We start from the raw sequence: 19,852 nt of genomic DNA on the forward strand, positions 1-19,852 counted from the left end.
TATGAATAGGATTTTCTCACTTGGCCTTTCAAAAAGTAGCATTATCTTGTCACATAGCAAGTGGTGTAATGCTGCCTGAAGTTTTTACTAGATCAAGATGGAATATAAATAAATACATTTAAGAATATGGTGCCATAATACAGATAATTGTGCAAAATTTATTTTCATTTTATATCATTCACTTATGCCACATTTTGCCTTATCAATAAAATATGAATAGCTGTACCACTGTCTTTTCAGTTCATACATTTTTAATAAACTTTCTGAATACTGCAGCTACTATTAAATCATATAATTGAATAGATTTAAAATAGTTTCCCAAACCAAAATATTTTGGACCACAGCAATAGGCTTTCTATCTAGAAATTTGACACAGCATTTTATTTCCATTCAGTTATTAATTCAAACCTTGGTTCACGTCTATTTTTCTCTTCTGTTCCTGATTGAATTATGGAAATGAGGGTAGCCCTGATTTCACCATTTGGGATTAGGATTCTTCAAAACTGCCAGTTCACCCTTGACTGAATTAGTTCTAACTCAGCCTCAGGCAGGCTGTGTGTCTGTTCCTGACTTTGGTTTAGGGACGCGGATGAGATCACCAAACCCAGTCCATTTACCAAATTGGTAGGACACACTGCTCTCTCAATTCAAAGCCAGCCCATTGCTCCTTGGTTTTTAGCAGGGCAGCTTTAACTTTTGTAACTAGCAAAACAATGCAGTAGTTTACCTGTCCTACTAAGTATGCTTAGTGGGAGTGTACTCAGGTGTTCACCCCCTCACCTGACCTTCCTATGTAAGGAGGGTACTGAAAGAAGAGAAAAGCTATGTATTCTCCCTTGTACCCAAACACTACTTAGGGTAATTTGTTGCAGTTATAGTGTTCCTTTTTTTTTTTTTTTAACTTGGATTTTAAGGAAACTTTTTCAAATACCCATTTTTCTGGATTGGGTGCTAGAAAGCTGCCTACACAAGTTTGCATCACTCTAAGCAAAATTAAAATGTGAAGAACTGGCATTTACACAGCAGATTGGGAACACAGAAATCCTTTTCTTGATCACATTTCACTTCCTACCCTTTCCACTGACTCATCAGAGCCTCAAGCCATTTGCTGGCGCTCTGACCACACACAGCCACTGCCATTCTCCCAACACAAGAGTTTCCAATGGCCTTTACTGCCTGCCATTCCAGCTTGAGTCCAAGTTGTTCACTTCAGTTCTTCCTTTTGGATCTTCAACTCCTCAGCCATGCTTCTGGAGCCAGTTCCCAGCCCTGGGTCAGCCCCACTGTCTACTGCTCAGAAGACCCAGCCTCCAATCCTGGTGACTGAATCCAATAGAGATCCTTGACTTTAGCCAAATCCTTTTCATTTTCTGGCAGCCCTTTTATTCATTCCTTTTTGAATCCTTACTGTGTTTTTCTAGATCAGCCCTGTCCAATAGAAATAGAATGTGAGCCACATATGTAATTTTAAATATTCAGGTAGCTCCATTAAAAACTATTAGAAACAGGAAAAATTAATTTTGATAACATGTTTGATTTATTCCAGCATAGCCAGAGTATTAGCTTTTCCAAAAAAAAAGCGTTAATGAGATACTTCACATCCTTTTTTGGACTGTCTGAAAATTGATACTAGTTTATACTTGCAGTACAGGCCAGCTGGGACTGGCCACATTTCTGGGCTCATTGCTACTATGTGATCAACGCAGGTCTCTACCTTTCCTAGAATCTTCAAACCCTGCCCCCATCAACAGTCTCAGGAAGACCTTGTGATTCATTATTCAGGGGAGATTTGAGTAAATGCACCTTAAGCCATTTCAGGCCACTTTATGTTGTCCCCTCAACACTTACCCGCAGCTATGCCTGTACTTTCTCAAAATGTCTCCCTCTCTACCCAGCCTTTCATCCTTCGCCCTTCTTTGAAAAGAGCTATGACTAATTGCACTCCCATCCCTGCCATCTCTGGGACTTGGCTGCATTGGTGGTTCCTCTTTCCAGAGTCCTCACTCCAACCTTTCCCCTAACATTCCTAGGTTTTGCTCAACCTGAAGGTTTATTTTCTCTACTACTCCCCAAACTACCAGTTTATTTACTAAGCTCTTTATTACTTGGAACTTCCCACCACCTACCCAACCCTTTGCAATATGCCTTCCCTCCTCAAGACCCCTAACACTCTCCACCAAGTTATGAGCAGCCTTCCAGGCTCCAAATCCAGTGGCCCTTTCTCAGGTCTGATTTCCTTTGTTCTGTCTGCATCCTTCCTCACTGCATCCTTCCTTTCTTCTGGGAAGTTTCCTTCTTGGCTCCCGTACCCTGCGCTGCCATGGTGCCCGTTCTAACCTCTGACAGGGCTCTTTCCGTGGCTCCACTTACACATTTGCATCTTAGACTATGGTTTCATCCCCTAGTCTCTTCTCTCTTGAAGGTTTCCTCCACTCTCATGGCTTCAATCATTTCCACTCAGAATACACCCAAAAATAAATATTCAGCCCTCTTTACCACATTTCAGCCCTGCATTTCCAGTTGCCTACCATACATATTCATCTGCATGTCACTAGAATATGATATTCCTGGCCATTTAACAGGGCTACTATGACAAAACCTAGAAAAACAAGTCATTTACTTTCCAAGCTTTGAAACAGTTAACAAGTATTGTGTGTCACTGTCTGCCTCATCCCACCTGCTGGCCCTAGCTCATCTCTGCCCTGGGCTATGTCAAAATGCCCTGCTTTCAGGGCATCACTCAGAACCAGGAGATTTAAACACAAGTGCCAGCTTTTCCCCAAACTTGCACATCCTCCCATTTCCTGTTTTTGTCAGTGATGCTCACCACTCAGTCACCCAGCTTTGAACTGTTGCTTTCACCTTTAATTGGCTCTTCCTCCTTTCTCCCACAGCTAATGAGTCACCATTCTTAACAACTAAACCTTCATAATATTTCCCTTTATCCACCCCGTCTTCTTAACAAATTGTTCGCCATATTCACACACCATCCCACGTCCTCTTTCACTAATTCCAGTATTATACTTCCTTGAATTCAACTTTTGCCACCTCTGTCAACACAAGATGGATTGGCATTAACTCAGCATTTTTCAAGTGAATGTCCAGTCTTCCCAGCTAGATCGTAGGTTCCTTAAAAAGCAGGAACAACACATGCTCTTTATTCTTGCACTTACTAGATGGATAGATGACCAAACTCTGCTTGCTCTCAATAATGACTCATTTTCACTTAAAAAATTTCACTTTAAATGTCTAGCCCTGGAAGCAGATTTAAATATAATCAGGTTGCCCCAATTAATTTTGCACACTTTGGAGGACATTTAATATCTAAGCATTTAATGTAAGATAGGCAACTGTTTTGTTTTGGAAAAAACATCAAACTTAGGGTTTGATCTTGCTTGTATTAACTAGTCAGTAGACAAGTTTCTTAACTTTTTTAGTTTCCTTGCCTGTAATATACCTACTTAATGGAGTTTATTGTGAGGTTTAAATGGTGTAATATCTAAAAGCATACTGAGCATTTCAGAATGTATATAAATAATCATGTCATAAAGTACCCAGAATCAACATCCCATTTGATGTGTTTAAGGTAAATCTTGTGTTAGCCTCCTGTGTTAAGCAACCTTAGCAAGCTGATCAAAAGGCCTGTTATGTAATGACTAAATACCAAACTTAAGTTACTTAGTTAATAGCTAATGCTGTCTGCCCACAGTTTCTTCAAGAAAAGCGCATACCTATGGGCTGCCCTTTCTCCAGCTGTTTAAACAGGTATCCAGAGATTCAGGCTTTTCTGGAGGGCACACCATTTTTAAAATGCGTTAAACAGTTTGTTAAGGAGGGAAGGGTATTCACTTGAAAATAGCAAATTCTGTCTCCTCTTTGCCTGAAAACCTCTTGCAGGGTCTCCCGTGCCCCTTCACATCATCTCAGAGATGGGTCAGCCTACTTGTTTCTAAGTGTGTCAGCCACGTGACTCTGTGGATGTCATAAAACAGAAGTTTACAACTTACTTATTTGCATGTAGTTTTTCTTTGTTTTTAACTATTCATTCATCTTGATATCCCTAGCACAAAGCCTGGTGCCTATCCTTGCCCAGTAAATACTGACTAAATGAACAAATATGGAAGAGGAACACTGCAGATAATGGTGTATTTTAGTCTCCTTTTTATTCTCCTTATCCCCTGCCCTACACAAAACAGAATAAATACCAGGAGGCTCCAGTTCCTCAGGGACCTTTAACCCTGCTGGACTTTAGTCCTAGAGGCCTAGGCTTACCTCAATTTGTTGTCTCTAGATCCCTTCAACCCCAGGAGCAGCTAGACTTCCGTGGAGATCCCCTCTTCTCCCACTTCTGTCATCTACCCAGGGCCCAGGGTTTTGTTGTCATGTCTTCCAAAAGATCCCTGTCTTTGCCTGAAAAGGATTACCACTTTGGTGCTTTGTTCTCAACAAAGAATTCTAAACTGAAAATCACATGGTGAACTCATTTTAATTTCCTTGTTAATGACAAGCTAATCTTTAATGCATTATCTGCTTCTGGGATCTTTGCATTAAAAAAAGATGACAACAAATACTTTGAAGATAAAAAGGATGAATCCAAAGGGATGAATTTCTAATAGTGGAATGTCAGTCAATATGACTGGTGATTGGGGCTTGGAGAAGAGAGGTTTTGGAGCAGCAATGCTTTTCCTTTGCCCCTGGAGACCTACTTGTAGAACTGCCCCACTCAAAGAGAAAACAAAATCTTTGTTTTATCCCAAAACATGTCTGTAATCATCTCCTCCACTTCTTATGCCATAGAAGTATAGGAGAAAGGGAAAAAATATTTGCCCAACAAAATGGCTACTCCTGTAGTCTTTTTAAGTTATTGTCGCTGGGCCCAGGTAGTGGGCAAAGGTGAGTAAGTGGGAATAGATGAGAGATCAGCTCACAAGTAAATTCTCCTCCAGCTTCAGATTGCTGGGGCATCCTCAGTCTTTATGAAAGAGCCCCTTCCCCTGTACTTTTAAGCTCCTTCTTTACTCTCCAGCCAGCCCAGGTAAGTCGGCTACAGAGTGCCAATTCTTTGCAGCATGCTGTATACCCCTTCTACCCAGCATCAGGGTTGCCACTAGGCTGTGTGGCCTTTCTAGCATGCTCAGCTGGTTACACACCTGTGTGTGATGGGAGCAGCTCCCTGCTCTCTTCAACCTGGCCACCTCTGTTTTCCTTTGAGCAAGTGACTGGTATCTACTACTGCAAAGCAGGTGTCTCCAAGTACACTACACATGAAACTGGTAGTGTAACCAACTGCCACTTTCTTTTGCTTATGAGATGGAAACTTTATGTCTGTCTTTCTTAAAATTTATTGACGTAACATTCTATAGAAACTGTTCCAACAACAGGGTTGGACCTTGAGGGCATTATATTAAGTGAAATAAGTCAGAGAAAGACAAATACTATATGATATCACTTACATGTGGAAACTAAAGAAGCCAAGTTTGTAGAAACTGAGTGGAATGGTGGTTATGGGGATGAAGGGCTCGGAATTGGGGAGATGTTGTTCAAAGGTACAAACTTGCAAATTAGAAGATGAATAAATTCTGGATCTAATGCACAGCATAGTAAATACGGTCAGCAATACCTTGTTATAAACTTCAAACTTGCTAAGAGACCAGATCTTGCATGTTCTCACCACAAAAAAGAAATGATAAGTGTATGTGTGATATGATAGAGATGTTAGCTAATAAGTATGTGATATGACAGATGTTAACCATGGTGGTAATCATATCACAATATAAATATATCCAACCAACATGTTATACCCCTTAAACTTACACAATGTAATATGTCAATTATATCTTAATTGAAAAAACTGTTACTTGCCTAATTGGAGAATAAATTTGCATTTATATTAAATTTGCATTATTCTTCAGGAATATTTTTATGTTTTTTCATAATCTAGTGACTGGAATACTCAATATTTCCAATTTGTATCATATTTGAAGCATCATGGCTTTATTCTTTATTAATGTTTTATTTCTGAGTTGAAAGGGGAATAACTGAGTGATAGATGTGTTCTACATTTTAGAGCTAAATTTCAGATTTTTAAATTATAGCATGTAAGCAAACAAATCATGCTGTACAAAATGGTGTAATCCAGATATCAGCTCCATGGATTCTTGAGACAGCTATTAATCCCTTCAGGTTTGCTAGTTTTAGAAGCAGGCCATCTCTTTATTCAGAAACCTATGGCATTTCCTGGTGTCTCCTGGGCCTGTCGCCATGCTTTGGGAAGCACCGTTTCTCCAGAGCCACTGTTGCCACTGTTACTGCCCCTTCTCAGCAGCAGAGACACTTGTATGACTGATGTACACTTCTACAGGCCACCAATGAGACATAAAATTGTCAGCAGGCATCAAGGTGCACACAAAGCCATCCAGAAAAGAGGACAGGTACTTCACAGAGTCCTCTGTATTTTTAATTTTGTTTCAAAGTCACGTAATTTAGGCCACTGTACAGATGGTGGACCCCACAAGATAAGTCCACAGAGATACCATCATCGGAGATTGGACAGCCTTTTCTTATCTGTGAATTTGTGAACTATCCTCAGGGTGGAAAGGAGTCTTCCAAAGCAAAATGGAATGACAGCAAGTGCCTTGGGCATAACCCTGTGTCTGCTCACTCGTGTTCAGGAGTCCCAAGGCCCGGGGAGCCCCTGCAGCCACCAGGGCTTCACGGAAGGCAGTGGCTCCCCCGCGGCGCTGCCGGCGCTAAGTGGCATGTGTGTGTGTGTTTTGTGTCCGCCCCACAGCTATTGACCTGCTGTACTGGCAGGACATCAAGCAGACGGGGATAGTGTTTGGGAGCTTCCTGCTGCTGCTCTTCTCCCTGACCCAGTTCAGCGTGGTGAGCGTCGTGGCCTACCTGGCTCTTGCCGCGCTCTCGGCCACCATCAGCTTCCGCATCTACAAGTCTGTTTTACAAGCTGTGCAGAAAACCGACGAGGGCCACCCTTTTAAGTGAGTGTCCGAGCGGGATCAGCCCTTGCCCAGCCTCCCCCTTGGCTCTTTCCCTCTGCCTCATTTCAGCCCCCATGCACTTGGGTCATGTTTCTCCAAGACCTATCAGATCTCTTAGAGTATCCCTAACCCTATCTTTTCATATCTAACATTTCTGGGGAATTTCTAAAGCAAACCCAATCATCTCTATTCGAACATGTATTGCTTTATTGAGTTTTTATATTTTGACTACATATTACATATTTAATATGTATATTGAATATAAATTTACATATATTTATATTTATATGTAATTATTACTAATGGTAATCATAATCCATTATCTGTATGCAATGTTTTATAATTTAAGGAGTGTCTCAATAATCAATTCCCACAGCCCTGTGAAGAAGGCAGGGTATTACGTATAATCCCTGTTTAGGGCAGGAAAATCAGAGGCTCACTGGGGATGCTCTGCCTCCTCCGTGGTTCACCCTCACCAGCCAGCTGAATCAAGACCCAGAGGACCAGACTCTTAAGGGAAAAAAACTCTGTGTTGGGGGCTTACTAACAAAAGGGAAAGGGCTGGGCATCAGACCTCCCTGCCTAGGCTCTGGCTCCTGGCCTCAGAGTCAGACACAGTTCCAGTCTGAGCATTCTTGCTTGTGAGATGCATTTGGCCTTCTTATGCACAGTTAATGGGTCTGCTGGGCTCTGGCGTGGCTGCAGAAGTTCCCTAGCCAGGAAGCAGACAAGTGGAGGGTTATCTCACCAGGGTATATATGTGCCTACTTCAGTGGGCCCACCTGCTGCCGTAGTCCTTTAGGTCCCCATCCTGCCCCAGCCCCTGCCCCCAGCCCTCCATACAGGGCTGGTTTCTCCCATATCCTTGGCTCCCAAGGGTGTCATGTTACAGGGGACTTGTCTCTCATTTGACTTATTTTTTCCAATACCAGTACAGGACCAAGGATCTGACTACAGTTGGCTCAACTACTTTATCTTTCTTTAGGAGACAAATTTAAAATATCAAACTTTCCTTTGGCTGAGATGTTATCAGTAGAAGAAATATCTGACTCAGAGTAAATTTTGAATCAAAACATACTATCTAGACAAATCAGTATTTTTTTTACTTATTTCTAAGTAGGAGGAAAGCCATAACATTTCAACATAAACTGCCTGAAACTCAAGCCAAAGGCTGCTTTACTCTTTTCATCTCAATTCCCAGAGATAGGTAAGCACCTAAATTCTGTAAGAACTCCAGAAATATCCTCTGAGTAGACAACCGGCCCTGTCTTAAAACAGAGTGGAGGGAAGGAAGGAGGGAGGAAGGACCAGCTCCCTGTGGGGACCAGCCCGCAACAGGAGGAAGAACTATTTGAGAAGCCTGGTGGTTTACCTAACCAAGAGTTACATTTGACAGTTTGAACAATGAAAAATGCAGTTACTAAAAGTCTTGCTCTTACTAGAACCAATAAGCATTATAATATGGCAGGTCACTTGAGTTTTCAGAACTCCCTGGATAAAACCTGGAATTATTTTCCATAATTTAAACATGAAATAGTAAAGTTTGGGTGACAAATGATAGTTGGCAGCTAGGATTTTTTTACCCCAATTATTTAAAATATAATTCATCTCCATGCAATCAAGAAATGAGGACTTTCACAATTACCTGGTGGGACACGATGTAATGTATGGAGAATTCAGTGAATGAATTGATTTTGGATGGTTCTCTGGTGCCAGCCAGCTGCTCTGAATTAATCAGCTCACACTAGAGTGCTGTCTTTGGGAGAAAGAAATCGTCACAGCACGCCTCCCAGAGCCATGATTACTGGGCTCTCTGGCGTACTGGAAGCAGGTGGGTGTGGTGCCCTGCAGCCCACTGGCTGGTATAAAGTCCCCAGAGATGACCCAGCTGTCATTCTCAGAGTGGGAAAAGGAAAACTGTGCTGTTCTGTAATTCCCTTTGATGGAGATCTCTGTGGGGATGGTCTGTCGACAGGGCCTACTTGGAGCTGGAGATCACCCTTTCTCAGGAGCAGATTCAGAAGTACACCGACTGTCTGCAGTTCTATGTGAACAACACGCTTAAAGAACTGAGGAGGCTCTTCCTTGTCCAGGACCTGGTGGATTCCTTAAAAGTATGATTGCTCAAGCCATTCACTTCACAGTCTTGAATTTGGTTTTCCCTAAAGGTATAATATAAACCAGCAAATTAGGGAGAATGGAAAGCAAATGCTAATTATATCTAGAGTCCAAAAACCGCTAGCTGTATGGTAACCCAGAGCTCATCCACTTTAATGCCCTTATTTCACAGATACTGAAACTTTGGCTCAGAGAGGGTAAGGCACTTTCCTGAGGTTGCCCAGTAAGTCTCTGGCCTAGCTGGGATCAAACCCAGGTCACACAGCTTCCACTTCTATACTTCTTACAACACATCAGATTGTTTCTCCTACCATTTTCAATTCCTCAGCCAATTTCTTAATTTTAAAATAAAAAACATAGTCTGGGGAATGTGAAAAACATAAGCTTTTTCACTGAGAGAAACTCTGGACTCTGTTAACAGTGATATGTCCAAATATGAGCTATGAGGCAGAGCCTTCTAAAGGGAGAGGACCTCAGCACCTGGGTTTTCTCTCAGGGCTCCCATTGAACTCACCAGGTTTCTTTGAATAAGCAGCTTTCACCCTGGGGTATGCATGTAAAACTGAAGTCAAGCAATCATGGTTCGGCAGGGCCTGAGTGAGGCTGCTGCATTCCCTGTGTCCCCAGGGCACTTTGTGCGCACCAGGGAGAGGCCTTGTGCCAGGGGCTGCCCAGTGACTGTTCCAGGCAGGGCAGAAGGAAAAGGGAGTGATGTGGCCTTGACCCTCAAGATGCTTCCCTGGAATAATATCTTGACAAGTAATGACTAAAGTGAGGTACCAGACAGACTGTAATTACTTACCCTAGGGTGTTTACAGTGACAATTCTGTTTATATTTGTAATTAAAAATTGTGGGCTACAACAGGGGTTGGCAAACTGAACTGTAGAAGGCCGTATAGTAAATATTTTTTTAGATTTTGCAAGCCACACAATCTCTGTTACAGCTACTCAGCTTTGCCATGGTAAGCAGGGAAGCAGCCAAAGACAATAGCTAATAAATGGCTGGCTGTGTGCCAGTAAAGCTACTATGAATGCTGAAAATTGAATTCATGTCGATTTCATGTATCACAAAATGTTATTTTTGTTTTGATTCTATCTGACCATTTAAAAATGTAAAATCCATTCTTAACTCATGGGCCCATACGAAAACAAGCCAGGGGCCATAGTTTGCTGACCTGTGCCATAGAGTATTATTTCACTGAGTCCCTTAAGTCTTCCAACAGAGAGATCCAAGCAAGTTCTAAGAGAAGTAAAGCCTGCATCCTCTGCCAGTAATTCTGTGATGAGGTTTAAATGCTCTTTTAAAACCTTGATGTATTTTGCTTCAAATTTTAATCTAAAATTATAATCTAAAATTTTAGATTAAATCTAAAATTTTAATCTAAAAAAATGTCAGTGAAATGACATTATTTGTCACAGATGGATTTAGAAGTTGTAATAAGTATTTTATTCTTCAGTTTGCAGTTCTGATGTGGCTCCTGACTTACGTTGGCGCCCTCTTCAATGGCCTGACCCTGCTGCTCATGGGCAAGTACAAATGAGTGTTATGTCTTCCTTCTCATACTCATGAGTATAAAGCTTTCTAGGCTGTTAGCTGTTAGCTGTTAGCTTTTTTTCATAGATTTCTAGGAACAAATGCCAGGCATCCATAAGTGTAGCACATTTCCTGACCATCATAGTTCAATTAAAGAGTATAATAGGTATTACACATTAATAATAAATTTCTTAATCTGAAGTTTTCAGCCACAAATGATTTTATTTGGCTTCTTATCTATATCTGTTTACAGTAACAGTTATGGGCAGAAATTCATTTACATTTTAGAAGGGGTAAGTTCACCCTTATTCCAGGAATAATGACTTAATATCTGTAAAGGGCTTAGCATCACTTTGTTCTCCTTATGAACTGCCTTGCCATCTTTTGTCAAGAATGCTGGCTATTAGAAATAATGCTATAATATCATGTAACTACATAAAAATGTATCTATAAGCTTATTGTCACTGATTATGCTCAGAATTTTAATACTATATTTGTTTTTCATCCCAGCTGTGGTTTCAATGTTTACTCTACCTGTAGTGTATGTTAAGCACCAGGTAAGTTCTATGTGGTGTCAAACATTCATGTTAAATCTTGACCTCATGACCATTGGATGTGCTCATGATTTCTTTCTCTTTATAGGCACAGATTGACCAATATCTGGGACTTGTGAGGACTCATATAAATGCTGTTGTGGCAAAGTAAGTCACATATTGCAATCTATAAAAAGGAGAGACTGTCTTAAGCAGGCATTTAAGTGGATTAGGTAGGCGTGATAAAAAGATAATAAAATAATAGGTTGACTTATGACCATTCACTTATTTAGGTCATATATTCATAGCCTTCCCAATGAGATTATTCCAGAAAATAAGTATACATTTTAAAACTCAAACAGAACTTTCACTGGTTTATTTCCAGTATCATAATGAATGAGGTTTAATGTATGAGTGATACGAAGGTCTGTCTGGAAACTCACTCATGCCCAAGAACGAGATGGGTTGTAGAAAAGAAGGAAGCCTGATTCAGAAAAGAAAAATTTAAAACAGTTTAGTTGAAATAAAAGTGATTAAGTTAGCAAACATTTTCAATCTTTTAAACAATAAATATCACTGATTTTGTAAACCATTGAAATTATTTCTAAAGCTTCAGAAATTTTTTAAAATCCTAAAAACTTCTGTGACATTTTAAGTTACATCATTTCAACTCAACAAGTATGCTGTGCTTGCTTACTTAATTATCACCATTGCTTTTTGAATCTTAAATAGACTCTGCTTTATGGCTATTTCCATATTAGGAGATAAAGATTCCAGTTTTAAGTACCCACAGCAATCATGATCTTAAACTTAGTTTAATATTTTTAGATATGTCTCCATCTGAAATGATAGTTTTTACATTGTCATTATTATTAAAAATTTTGTCTTAATCAAATGTTGAGCTGGGCTTCACTTACAAATACTTGTCACAGAAGAACTAAATCCTGTCAACATGAGCTCCATTTAGTAATTTTAGACTCATGCAGCTGGACCTACGTGATGGTCAGAATTAAAGGGAAGGATTTTAGATAGTCAAAGAGGTAAAAAATGAGACACAAATAAGAAAAGTCAACCACTTTAAAGTTCTTCTGGTATTTAATCTCCATATCATCAGTTACAGTTCTCTCCTGAAGTACATAAATATTTTTGGTTTTTACTGTGTGCTGTTTATATTCATCCTCTTTAATTCATGGTGAATTTGGATCTGTATCAGATGTACAGCACATTTCAAAATGCCTGAAATTATCAGGTTAGTCCTAGATGTAACCAATACCAAATGAAAATAAGCAAATTGAGGATTGATACTCATTATTTTGTATTAAGAAATGTCAGCATAGTATAGTATGAAACTTGGTGTTGCCAAAACCTGGGGAACCAGTTAGAAATACTAATACCCAGATTCTTACAACAGACTTGGAGAATTAGAATTTCTAGGTTTGGGGACCTGGAATCTATACTTTAGTGAAATCCCCAGGTGACTTTTGCCAGTTAAAACTGTGTTTGGGAACTACAGCAAAGATCTCTAGAAGCTTGGAAACTAGAAGATAAAAGTTCTAGTCCTAAGTTGTCAGATACTTAATTTGGGGATCCTAAACAAATCACATGTATTCATTTTGTATTTGGTTGATAGATTAGTTGGTTCCAAGAGAAGACATACCTGTTATGTCCCAGGTTCTGCTTGACGCAGGCCCAGAGGGGTAAACATGAATGCAATGATCTCTGCCCTGGCAGAGTTCTCACCTGTCAGTGTGGATGAAATTATAAAGAAATAACTAGATGATGTGAGAACTACCATAGAGTTGTATCAAACATTAAAGTCAGAGAGACAAGGAAACAACTGTTCCAGCCTGGAGGGGATAGTGGAAAGCTGTGAAAATAAGGGCCTTTGTCTTAGTCAGCTTGGGCCCCTATATCAGTACCATAGACTGGGTGGCTGTAAACAACAGAAATTTCTTCCTCACAGCTCTGAAGGGTGGAAGTCTGAGGTCAGGGTGCTCACATGGTTGAGTTCTGATGAGAACCCTTCCCAGGTTGCAGACTTCCGTGTCCTCTCATGGCAGAAGCGGAAGGGAGCTCTCTGTGGTCTCCTCTATAGGACACCTATCCATTCATGAGGGCTCCACCCTCATGACCTATCACCTCCCAAAGGCCCCACCTCCTAATACCAACGCATTGAGGATTAGGTGTGGACTATGAATTTGGAAGGGACATAAACAGACTGTCTATAGCAGCCGTGAAGGATGAGTAAATGTTCATCAGGTAGGTGATGAGGGGAAAGACATTGCAAGAAGATATAATATAAGCAGAGGTGGAAGCATGAAAATGTAGGTCATGTTCAGGAGGCAGTTGAGTCAGCCAGTGTATCTAAAGTATCAGAGTGTAAAAATCAGCTAAAAAAAATCTAGGAAGTGAGGCTGAGGTCAAGTGTTAAGTGCTTTAAGGAATTACGACTCTGCTCCAACAGGAAATGGCCATCCCTTGATGTTTTTATGCAGGGGATCGAGGTCATCAGACCTGCGTTTTGCACAGATCATTATGACAGGCTAGTGGGAGGAGAACTGGAGAGGAGAATGGAGATGTGGAGAACAGCTAGGAGGCTACTGGCTTATTTCCACAATCAGTCTCCAGTCTCCTGTTTCTGCTGCCTCCATTTCCTCTCTTCCTGTTTTCTCCCAGCTTACTTCAGTCAGACCCTCACCTTGAGCAGCGAAGGTGCTCCTTCTCAGGGTCACAGTGACCTCCATGTTGATAAGTCACCACTCAGCCTCTCAGAACCCCCTTTGTGACCACTGCTGTCTCCACTAAACACTCTTCCTGGCTCTCGCGACACTGCCCGGGCCATGGCTGCTTTCCCCAGTGTTTTCTCTTGCCTCTTTTTCCTCTGTCCCACCAATCATCCGATCTTGTGACTTCTAAGGTTATCTTTATGCCAAGGACTCCAGACACACACGTTTAGGTTTTTAAAATGTCAACCTCATAAATATAGAATGGAAAGAGGGGAAGATGAAATCGGATGTAACAGCAATGTCTATAAAAAATACCTGGGGGAGTTTAACTGATTGATTTGTCACAGCCAAATACAAATCAACAATGTGCTGAGACATTTTTTTTTTAAGTCAACACAAGTCTCAATGTTATTACTAGAAGTATAAAATCTAAATCAGAAGATCTCCCAGGTGCCAGGTCTGTTCATCTGCTTTTCTGATATGTTCTGTAAATGGTTCGTAGACATTTCAGATTCAGCATGGCCAAACAGATCTTACAGTTCCACCCAGAACTTGTTTCTCCTTCAGTCATTGCCATCTCAGTCAATGGCATCATCATTCATCTGGTTGCTCAGGGGAAAAACCAAAGAATTTTCCTTGTCACTTTTCCTTTTCCCCTTTCCCACACATTCCATCCATCAGCCCTTCAGGCAGGTCCTGCAGCTCCATCTCCAAACTAGATCCAGACTGTTCCTTTCTCTCCATCTCACTCCCGCTATGTGGCCCAGGTCACTGCCATCTGGCACTTGGACTGCTACAGGTTTCCCACCCCCATTTCCCCATTTTTTCACACCACCACTGTATGATCTTAGTAAACATGAGTCAGATCACATCACTCCCCTAACTAAAATTTTTCATTGGCCTCCCGTCACATAGATTAGGATCTATTCCTTACCATTGCCCACAGGTTCTGACACCACCTTGCTCCTGTATGCTTCTCAGACCTCCCCTGCCCACTCCTCAAGCACAACAGCACCAAGTCCCCCCACCCCCTAAGAGGTCCTCGCTGCAGGGCCTCTGCACCCGCAGCTTCTTCTGCCTGAAACGCTTCACACCCAGGTCTTTGCCTGGTGGCCCTGCCCTGCCCTGGGAGCATCTGTTTCTCAGATCAGTGGATCTGAAGTGGCACCACCCACCTTACCCCACTGCCCCCTCACTTCCTATCATACCACCTTGTCTTATTTTGTTTCACAGCATTTATCACCATCTGGACTCCTCTTGTTTGTTCTGCTTGTTATTTCTGGCTTCTCAGACAAAGTGAGAATGGCCACTGCGAGAAAAAGCATCTTCTTTCCCTTGTTCATCACTGAATTCCAGCATCTGGAAGGGTTGAGAGGAGGCTCTCAATCAAAATCTGCATAATGAGCTCCTAATGCTGTTTTAACAAAACAAAATGCTTCCAGTATAAATCCACCCTAAGTAATGCTGCCATACTGTGAGAATCACAGAATTTTAGGAGCCCTGGAAATATCTAGCCTATACCCACACTTTAAAGGTGGGTTCTCCAGGACCAGGAAAGCTTATTAACTGGCTAATTAGTGGTAGAACTGGCACTAGGACTCAGGTTTCTTAATTCCAGTTCTGAGTGGTTTGACTATGCCAACAGTGACCGTAGTTTCCTTACCTGGAACCATTCCTACTAATGCCTTCTGTCCTGGATAGTTAGCCCTCTTTCTCTTCCTGAAGTGCCTCAGATTGGGTGATAAGTGATAACCCTAACTAAATCAGAGCTTCTACAATCATGAAATAAGTCAACATCTTTGTCTACCTAAAAAGTTAAAATTTAAGGATTACAGCTTTCTTAGACCATTCATTATCTAATTTACACTTCTCATTGCTGTATAGAAATGTGTTTATAGACACTCCAACTTTATCATCATCTTTTGGAATATTAAGGTATTTGGTCACTTCGCTAATTAAATCAACCACACAGAAAGAACTCATAAGATGATTTCATTAATAACACTTGTGATTTACTACCTTTTGATATTGTCTCTTTAGGATTCAGGCTAAAATCCCAGGCGCTAAAAGGCATGCTGAGTAAACCGAAGTCCCACCGGGCACTGGACACAAACAGGAATGTCTGGAGTGGTAACAGCTCTGTTCTTACATGTTACTGCAAATCGTTTCTCCCCCAGTACCATAATCTTAGAAACAAATGTTAAAACAGCTGTTTTTAGGCTGTTCCTGTACTCTTAGGGTATTTGAGTCACTTGTGTCAAGCACTAAAGTATAGAGAAAAGTGTATTAGATGTGGTTTTTAATTTCGTGTTACTAAAAAAAAGTGCATGATGGTGAGAGCCCATTCCCTGTCCTCCCCCGTGTCCTCCCCCTCTCTCTGCAATGCTCTGTAGCTTCTGACTTCCCCTGTGGCTACGCCTTTCCTGCCCAGTGCACTGATGCGATAGTGGAAACCGCTTCTATGTCCCTGGGTTGCTGGTTGGATTAATCTTTAATAACAATAGATAGAATTGTAGACTAACGTTTTAGTGTTTTTCCAACGCATACAACATAAAAATAAGAACAGCTGTCCATACTTATGGTTGTCAGTTTTGTATAACTGAAAGTAATTAAATAAATGAATAAACCCCAAACAAACAGGCAGTACTTTGGTTGTGTGGTACTGATGGGCTGATCCACATGTATGGTAACTAAAAAGTACCAGCATGTTAACTTTATTACAATTTGTATTACCTTCTCTGTAGTTCCTAATGGACTTAACTATGGACTCTGGATATTTGCACTTATGTACTTGATACTGAATGCATAAATAAATGTTACTAAAAGTAGAAACGTCTTCCTCTGTTCTCGTGGTCTCACCAGAAAATGCAAAATCTCCTGAAGACACACTGGGAAGGATGAGTGCAAATGCTCTTTACTTGTCTGCAGGACCACATGGTCCAACCCCAGCTTTAAGGCTCCTTTGGGTTATTAATAGAAACCACTGAAGAGAAGTAAAACTGGAAAACACTCTTTATATTGTATTCTGTGGAGTTGATGCAGATATTTTAAATAGTTTTTTAAAAACCTTAAAAATGATATAAATCCTTCCATAAACCTCTTATAGTAATATGTAACATAACACTGGCATGAAACAATTAGAATTGCTTTGAACTCACTCTTTGGTAATTATTTGTTGAGCACCTACTGTGTGCTGAGCTCTGAGAACAGGACTGTGAATAAGAGAGATGACAATTCCTGCCATCACCAAGATAAGTCTTCTAACAATTGCTCGCTACTTTTTATAAAAATCCGATTGCATATTTTATTTCACCACTGGGGTCAAAAGTCAAGATGATGAGGTGGATGTAGATGAAAATAGTAACAGTGGGAGAAATAAAAGTAGAGGGAGAAAAAAGGACTAGCAATTTACAAAGGTACCTTTGACCAGTTTTATACTTGGCTTCAGTACTTATAGAGTTAGCTTCTGTGCAAAGCAGTGGGACAATGGCAAGTGCAAGTGGGCCCTGGCCAACAGCCCAAATTAGAGAGATGGAAGGTGGCTATGTGGAAATGCTAGCTACAGAAAAGGCAGCATGAAATAAAATCTGTGATACAAAACTAGAGAAACAGAGAAGGATTCTCAGGGGAGATAAACTCTGGAGCTGGGTCCTGATCTGGCTTTTTCCAGACAGAGAAGTTTCATGAATGAAGAAAGACTATGAACTAAGGTGCTGAGACATGGACATGCCTGACATCTACAGAGGATGGCAAGTAATAAGCTGAATTGGGTTCTTAGGTACTTAGGGTGGGAATGAAGTGCCAGGTGAATCTGACAGGGTAGCTCAAGACGATACTAAGAAACTTAAATGCTAAAGAGTTTGAGTTTTATTCTTTAGACCTCAGAGTCACATAAATGCACAGAGCATGCATGAGGCTGGAGAGTAGAATACAGGAGACAACTGTAATATAACTAATAGCACACAGGTGACCAGTGACTAGGCCTCTGCCGAAGCAGCTACATGAGAACAGAGGGTAGATGTTCTCCTGCCCCTGATTCTTTGCATGAGCCCAACATGCTAGTTGCCCACGATGTGCTGAGGAGCAGCTGAGAGATGACATGGTGGGAGGCAAGATTGGAGCTGGGGATTGACTAGATGTGGGGTTTCAAGACCAAGGCCGACCATGAGTGTTAGCACCTCCTCAAAGTTTGTACCCCAGGCAGTGCACTCCAGCTCTAAGACTAGCTGATCAGGAGAACACAATACCATTTCTCAGGTATTTTCAGAAAGCCCAGAAGAGCTGGTTTGGGGAAAGAAAACAATCAGTGTAGTTGGTGCCTACTATTTTTTATGATTACTAGCTACAGAAGAGGATTATTTTTTCATGTGTGTTTTTCCATCCCTAGCTTTTGAGATATTCTTCTAAATTACTTTTTCTGTGTAGAATCAACCTTCAACATCTGCATTTGCAGAATTTTCCTCCCTCCTGTTGGCCCAGAATTCCTTTCATAAGCAGCTGCTCATGAGGATCTAATGAGGAATTCCATTTGCTGGCAGTGGTGAAGAAAGTTGCCTGAGGAAACTCCAGCCTTACAAAATGATAGATGTGGACATAGAATTTTACCAAATAGAACATAGGACACATAATATCCTGCTTCTACAGGAAGCATCAGTCAAAGTGATATTCAGGATGATGGAGATAATGTGTGGAGCCAGTGGACAGGTAAGAATGGGATCAGGGTGAGTGGCCAGGGACCCAGAGTAAGTGAGGTTGCTCTGAAGATGTGAACAGTGGAAAATCCCTACAGCCTATGGGTAAGTGAAGCAAGCAGAGTGTGCATAGATAAAGAAGCTCTGGTATGTTTTCTGGATCATTTCAGGAATAAAGGAGCTGGGGTCTCTCATACATCCTCTGCTGTTTCCCCACCTGTGTTAGTTTCCTAGCGTTGTTAAACTAGATGACTTAAGACAACAGAAATATGTTCTCTCACAGCTCTTAAGGCTGTAAGTCTGAAAGCAGGTGTCAGCAGGTCCATGCTCCCTCTGACAGCTCTAGGGGAGAATTGTTTCTTGCCTCTTCTAGCTTCTGCTGGTTGTCAGCAATCCATGGCATTCCTTGGCTTATAGATGAGTCAGTCCAGGCACATGGCTGTCTTCTCCCTGTATGTCTTCACATTGTCTTCCTTCTGTGTCCAAATTTCCTCTTTGTGTAAGGACGCCAGTCATACTGGACTAAGGCCTACCCTAATGACCTCATTTTAAGTCGCCTACCTCTGTTAAAGATCCTATTTCCAAGTAAGGTCACATTCTGAGGTACTGGGTTTGGGACTTCAACATATCTTTTTCTGGGGACACAATTTCAACCCATAATACCACCTCAGGCCTCACAATGACCCTTATGCCACTGTGAAAATTTTTTCTCCTCTGCAGAGCTCAGACCTGTTTTTCTATTTGTTTACCACTGTAAGAAATTACTACTGATAAGTAGTGGAGCAGCTCCTCCCTTATCCAAATGCACTTGAGAGTGGATGGATGCTAGGCCTTGGTTCACTACTATGATGTTCCAGCAGCTGCCATGTTGTGCTTGAATAGGGCAGTGCTGAGCACCCAAACTTTAGTGCTCTCTTCTGAGTGTAGAGGAGCAGGTGGGGGATGTGCAAGAGCCGCCACCAGTAAGCTCTGGTGTTAGCCAATGTGGTAGTGAGCTTAAGGGGGGGATATACAAACTGCTGATGCAGGCAAAAGGGCCATTTTCCTTCTAATTCCAGCCTGCTTCTCTAGTGCTTTATACTGCACCATACTCAAGCTCCTCAATTTTTATTCTTAATTTTTCTTTAATTAAATACATTCAATATTACTGAATTAGTTTGGTCACATTTTCTTTGAGGAGTAAATTGAAATAAATTCTTTTGAATCTCAGGCCATGGTTGCCTTTTAAAAGAATTCTTCTGGAATTAGCTCT

General features: G+C 41.2%; 1 protein-coding gene across 3 annotated transcripts in view; it reads left to right on the forward strand.

The window, feature by feature from the left end:
- RTN1 (reticulon 1) overlaps positions 1 to 16,741 on the forward strand; it is a 219,963-nt gene extending 203,222 nt beyond the window's left edge. For all 3 annotated transcript variants that reach the window (XM_037006878.2, XM_073242311.1, XM_017679508.3), the window contains 6 exons: positions 6,791 to 6,998; positions 8,974 to 9,112; positions 10,574 to 10,643; positions 11,161 to 11,207; positions 11,293 to 11,351; positions 15,950 to 16,741. In XM_037006878.2, the coding sequence (XP_036862773.2) occupies positions 6,791 to 6,998; positions 8,974 to 9,112; positions 10,574 to 10,643; positions 11,161 to 11,207; positions 11,293 to 11,351; positions 15,950 to 15,992 (566 nt within the window). In that variant the 3' untranslated portion in view covers positions 15,993 to 16,741. The remainder of the gene's footprint in view (positions 1 to 6,790; positions 6,999 to 8,973; positions 9,113 to 10,573; positions 10,644 to 11,160; positions 11,208 to 11,292; positions 11,352 to 15,949) is intronic.
- The last annotated feature ends 3,111 nt before the right edge of the window (positions 16,742 to 19,852 follow it).

The sequence above is a fragment of the Manis javanica genome, chromosome 8 (genome assembly GCF_040802235.1).
Source record: "Manis javanica isolate MJ-LG chromosome 8, MJ_LKY, whole genome shotgun sequence".
Classification (NCBI taxonomy): Eukaryota; Metazoa; Chordata; class Mammalia; order Pholidota; family Manidae; genus Manis; species Manis javanica.